Source organism: Oncorhynchus kisutch, linkage group LG3 (assembly GCF_002021735.2).
Source record: "Oncorhynchus kisutch isolate 150728-3 linkage group LG3, Okis_V2, whole genome shotgun sequence".
Classification (NCBI taxonomy): domain Eukaryota; kingdom Metazoa; phylum Chordata; class Actinopteri; order Salmoniformes; family Salmonidae; genus Oncorhynchus; species Oncorhynchus kisutch.
This window is the reverse complement of record NC_034176.2, coordinates 56,472,845-56,478,844: the sequence shown is the minus strand read 5'-3', so window position 1 is coordinate 56,478,844 and position 6,000 is coordinate 56,472,845. Positions and strand designations below refer to the sequence as shown.

The 6,000-nt window shown below is 42.9% G+C and overlaps 1 protein-coding gene across 1 annotated transcript in view; it reads left to right on the top strand.

The window, feature by feature from the left end:
* The first annotated feature begins 1,728 nt into the window (after positions 1-1,728).
* mtch2 (mitochondrial carrier homolog 2) overlaps positions 1,729-6,000 on the top strand; it is a 15,020-nt gene continuing 10,748 nt past the window's right edge. The window contains exons 1-2 of the mRNA XM_020477549.2: positions 1,729-1,934; positions 2,910-2,994. Of these exons, the coding sequence (XP_020333138.1) occupies positions 1,848-1,934; positions 2,910-2,994 (172 nt within the window). The 5' untranslated portion in view covers positions 1,729-1,847. The remainder of the gene's footprint in view (positions 1,935-2,909; positions 2,995-6,000) is intronic.

Sequence of the window (6,000 nt, the reverse complement as noted above, 5' to 3'; positions counted from 1 at the left end):
TATGTAACATTCTGACTTCAACTGTATACATCTTAATAAATTACAGCGTTTTCAAAAATATTATGATATAATCATCAAGCCTATTCAAAAGATTAAGGGACAGGACCTGGAAGTATGATGTAGGATGACGTCACTTGCACATCGTATTGAAGTCAAATTCACCCATCTATGCTGGCAAAGATTGATTTGTCTTCTTCATTTAAGTAGCGAGCAACAGAGGGTTCTTTATCACTGTGAGCAGGTCAATGCTGGTCAGCACTGGTCTGGTCAACATGTGGTTAATGCTGGTCTGGTCCAGGCTGGTCTGGTCAGGTGGTTCAGCTCTGGTCTTGTCGGGTGGCTCAGTGCTAGTTTGGTCAACGCTGGTCTGCTCGACAGTCTGGTTGGGTGGCTTAGCGCTGGTCTTTTCAGGTGTCTGTTAGGGTTGCGTCAATATAATCTGGTGTCAGGATAAATATGACAATGAGTCACGACATTGTATGCTATGTATTTTTTATTAGCTAAGCAATAAGTGGTAAATGCAATTTTCGTATATACGGGCTCTCTGTCACACCTCGCAGGGCAAACAGAGAACTGACTTGTTCCTGACAAAGATATTATAATATACTCTGATGACAGAAGTAGTTCCTGCTTCTGAGCTTGCCTGTCAGAGTAGAGACTGGGCGTGGGTTAAACTCACCAGCCTATCGTTGATTGTTGGCGCACAGGCTGGTCCCAGCCTCCTAGGCGCTTCAGCGGTCAGTCGTTGTAGTTGTGTAGAATATCTATGCGCTCACACACTCAATACAGTTATCTCACACCTGGCTCCTGTTATCTAACAAAAGACCGTTTGTTCCCGCAACATTACGTTCTGAATGTGCCCTCACAACTCATTGCACAGTTCCTGTCTTCATGTTATTCTGTATTTTTCCATCACGAGAAAGACCCATGGCCCTGAAACTGTTAACAATGTCTCAAGTCAGCTATGTTGCATAACACATATACCCACACAAGCCAACAGCAAATAATATTCCATCACATATGATATGGTAAGGGCTATAGTGTATAACACAGAACCTCACATGTCTCAGTGCTGGTCTGGTCGACAGGTCAACGCTGGTCTGGTCGACAGGTCAACGCTGGTCTGGTCAGCTGGTCAACGCTAGTCTGGTCGACGGTCAGCTGGTCAGTCAACTGGTCTGGTCAGTGGTCGGCTGGTCAACACTGGTCTAGTTGGGTGGCTCAGTGCTAGTTTGGTCAACACTGGTCTGCTCGACGGTCTGGTTGGGTGGCTTAGTGCTGGTCTTTTCAGGTGTCTCAGCGCTGGTCTGGTCGACGGTCAGCTGGTCTGGTCGACGGTCAGCTGGTCAGTCAACTGGTCTGGTCGGCTGGTCAACACTGGTCTGGTTGGGTGGCTCAGTGCTGGTCTGGTCAATGGTCGAAGGGCAGCTCGTCTGGTCAATGGGTCAACTCTGGTCTGGTCGAAGGTCGGCTTGGCTACTGCAGAGCTGCAGGGCTGACGGTGGGTGCACTTACTTTTATATTCATGGTCTTCTTTTCACCTCAAGATGCTAAGAGCATAACACTTCCCGCACGTGTCTAAGCCTACTAAAAAAATTATGTTTATGCACTAAATTGATATAACCACTAATCCTTCAGAGGATGAAAACAAATTATTTCAAACGTCTATACTCTAGCACAGTCGGGTCCTATGAAGTCTTGGCCAAAGTCATCTGAAGAATCTGCGGTCTTGTCCGGTCCGGGGCGGTCTCTCCGGTGTCACGTGAGTTGAGTGGCTAACCTACTGAAGCTTCCTTCTTCTCTTCCCGGCTGGTGGGAGGAGAAGAATCCTGTCAGTTTGCTCCAACATGGCGGACACGTGTGGCCAAGTACTTCTGGGGTCTGGATTAACGGTCCTTTCCCACCCCCTCATGTACATCAAAGTTCTAGTTCAGGTGAGATATATATTGAGATTAAACAAACATAACTGACCATAATGTTTTGATCCAGCTATCTTTACTCCGCGACCGTTTCTGTAACTGACAGGCTACTGTAGTTAGCTGCCACAACAGCCGTAACGACTAGCTAGCTAAATAGAACTCACATTACATTCCGGTGTTGAACTTTCCATACAGCCGATAAATTCAAGCTGATCTCATTAAAATATTACCTAAACAGCAGTTCACTTACCTTTTCAATCAGTATGTTTCTATAACTAGCTAAAATTAGCTAGGGGGTAGACGTCACGAAAAGGTCGAAGAGCTAAGCTAGCTTGTTAGCTGACTAAGGAAGTGGGTTTATACATTTTGCCGCAGATAAACAATTGCCTTGTTATACAATTATTTCTATCTAGCGGTTATGTCTAAAAGGTTTACAGCTTTTGTCAAGATGTACTTTAAGCATCAGGTTATGAGAATCAAAGTTACCGGTTTGGAGAATTCGGTTAGGGTTAGCTAAAATGTAACAACACAATCTACCCTTTACCAACATTTGATAAACCGTTCCAAACTAGATATGCCCCTATTTAGCCAGCTATCGTGTTAATTTGTGCGACGTTATAAATACCATGAGAATAACGACTGGCTAACGTAACTAGCTAAGTCACGTTTTAAACGTTCAGGACACAATGGGCGCCCTTTGGCCCACTCACCCGTGTAACGCGAACTAGCTAGCTAAGGTTATAAAAGGACAGGGTATTTTGCTGGATCATAACTGTGTGCGCTGTTATCATAAAATGGAGTATAATTGTACTGTGTCAAATGTCTGCAAAGAAAGTAAAACAAATGTTGCATATTGTTAATCTAGCTAGCGTATGAAATGGTACTAGCCCTAACTATAACTGACTAGTACTTGGCCTTATACTGGCGTTTCACTTCAATATATTATGTCATTACCTAATAAGTGGCAATTGCTCATGTACTCCTTTTCAGGTTGGCCATGAACCCCTCCCTCCCTCCCTTGGAAGAAACCTGTTTGGTAGACAAGTGTACCAGCTGCCTGGATTGTTTGCCTATGGTGAGACCTAAATTCCAGTCTACCCACTTGCAAAATGGCTAGCTAGTTTTCGATTAGCATCGGACTGGTTGCACCAGTTAGTTGTAAGTGGGTCGTAACTACGGGCTACCCCACCTGGGCGTAAGCCCTTCTATGAGCTACGCCTAGTAGGGGAGCAGGCGTAGGGTGTTAAATTGCGACTGTAATTCATGATATGCACAGAAAATAATATACTTTTCCCCCCCAATAGGATGTGAGTCTCGTGTTAATATTTCACAACCGCTTTTCGAGGTGCCTATGCGCGATTCAATAGCAAAATAATACCAAAGACAGTACAGTATTAAGATAGGGCTGGGCGATATGGCCAAAATATCATATAATGGTATTTAAATGTTTTTGAATAATAAAAGTTCAAAATTTACTTTGAGTAGTGTGTGACCGACCCTACGGTGGCAACACCTACATTCTAATTGATTACAATGGGTAAAATGACATAAAGAAGTTTAACTGCCTGTAGCCCAGGACCTGAAGCAAGGATATGCATATTCTTGATACTATTTGAAAGGAAACACTTTGAAGTTTGTGGAAATGTGAAATTAATGTAGGAGAATATAACACATGAGACCTGGTAAAAGATAATACAAAGAAAAAAACATGCGACTTTGAAATGCAAGAGAAAAGCCTAAATATAATATTCCAAGTTAGGCGCAATTTAGATTTGGTCCATTAGATGGCAGTAGTGTATGTGCAAAGTATTAGACTGTTTCAATGAACCATTGTATTTTGGGTCAAAATGTTATATCAATGGAGTGGTCTAGGGCACTGCATTGCAGGGCTATCTGTGCCACCAGAGACCCGTGGTTCGCGCCCAGGCTCTGTCGCAGCCGACCGTGACCGAGAGGTCTGTGGGGCGACGCACAATTGGCCTAGCGTCGTTAGGGAAGGTTTGGCTGGTAGGGATATCCTTGTCTCATCGCGCACCAGCGACTCCTGTGGCGGGCGCAGTGCACGCTAGCCAGGTGCACAGTGTTTCCTCTGACACATTGGTGCGGGTTGGATGCGCGCTGTGTTAAGAAGCAGTGCGGCTTGGTGTTTTATTTATTTATTTTACCTTTATTTAACCAGGTAGGCAAGTTGAGAACGAGTTCTCATTTACAATTGCGACCTGGCCAAGATAAAGCAAAGCAGTTCGACAGATACAACGACACAGAGTTACACATGGAGTAAAACAAACATACAGTCAATAATACAGTATAAACAAGTCTATATACAATGTGAGCAAATGAGGTGAGAAGGGAGGTAAAGGCAAAAAAGGCCATGGTGGCAAAGTAAATACAATATAGCAAGTAAAACACTGGAATGGTAGTTTTGCAATGGAAGAATGTGCAAAGTAGAAATAAAAATAATGGGGTGCAAAGGAGCAAAATAAATAAATAAATAAAAATTAAATACAGTTGGGAAAGAGTTTTTGGGCTAAATTATAAATTATTTTTGGGCTAAATTATAGGTGGGCTATGTACAGGTGCAGTAATCTGTGAGCTGCTCTGACAGTTGGTGCTTAAAGCTAGTGAGGGAGATAAGTGTTTCCAGTTTCAGAGATTTTTGTAGTTCGTTCAAGTCATTGGCAGCAGAGAACTGGAAGGAGAGGCGGCCAAAGAAAGAATTGGTTTTGGGGGTGACTAGAGAGATATACCTGCTGGAGCGTGTGCTACAGGTGGGAGATGCTATGGTGACCAGCGAGCTGAGATAAGGGTGGACTTTACCTAGCAGGGTCTTGTAGATGACATGGAGCCAGTGGGTTTGGCGATGAGTATGAAGCGAGGGCCAGCCAACGAGAGCATACAGGTCGCAATGGTGGGTAGTATATGGGGCTTTGGTGATAAAACGGATTGCACTGTGATAGACTGTGTTTTGGAGGACGCATGGCTTTCGACCTTTGTCTCTCCCGATCCCAAACGGGAGTTGTAGCGATGAGACAAGATAGTAACTACTAACAATTGGATACCACGAAATTGGGGAGAAAAGGGGGTATAAAAAATGTTATATCAATACTACCAAATGTGCCTAATTGGTTTATTAATACATTTTCAAGTTCATAACTGTGCACTCTCCTCAAACAATAGCATGGTATTTCACTGTAATAGCTACTGTAAATTGGACAATGCAGTTAAGTCAACAATAATTTAAGCTTTCTGCCCATATCAGATATGTCTTATGTCCTGGGAAACGTTCTTGTTACTTACAACCTCTTGCTAATCGCATGAGCCTACGTTAGCTCAACTACGTTAGCCCAACCGTCCCGGTGGAGGGACACCGATCATGTAGAGGTTCTGCATTTCCTGCACTCATTTGAGATCATTTCCACAGTGCCACATAGGTCTGCACTATATGTGCAAACAATTTAGGCCTTATTTTGAACCAAATGTTGCAATTGCGATTTGACTTGTGATTTAGAGTACAACAGTCATGGAAATTGAATGATTATTACAATTCTATACTTAGAATATAATTGTGAGCACTTTGAATACTGTGTTTGATATAACAACAAATACAGGGTACAAACACTCAAACCGGACAGTTTTATCTCTTCATTCAAAGACTAACTCATGGATACTTACTGACAGTTGTGGCTGCTTTGTGTGATATATTGTTGTCTCTACCTTCTTGCCCTTTGTGCTGTTGTCTGTTCCCAATAATGTCTGTACCATGTTTTGTGCTGCTACCATGTTGTGTTGCTGCCTTGCTATGTTGTCTTAGGTCTCTCTTTATGTAGTGTTGTATCTCTTGTCGATGTGTGTTTTGTCCTATATTTATTTTTAATCCTAGCCCCCGTCCCCGCAGGAGGCCGTTTGCCTTTTGGTAGGCCGTCACTGTAAATAAGAATTTGTTCATAACTGACATACCTAGTTAAATGAAGGTTAAATTTAAAAATAAATACTAAAGGAACAGACGTGTTGACAAGTGTTTCCTAGGGGACACTAATCTTTGGCTAGATTGAATGTTTTCGCTTAACTACTTAATTTTGCT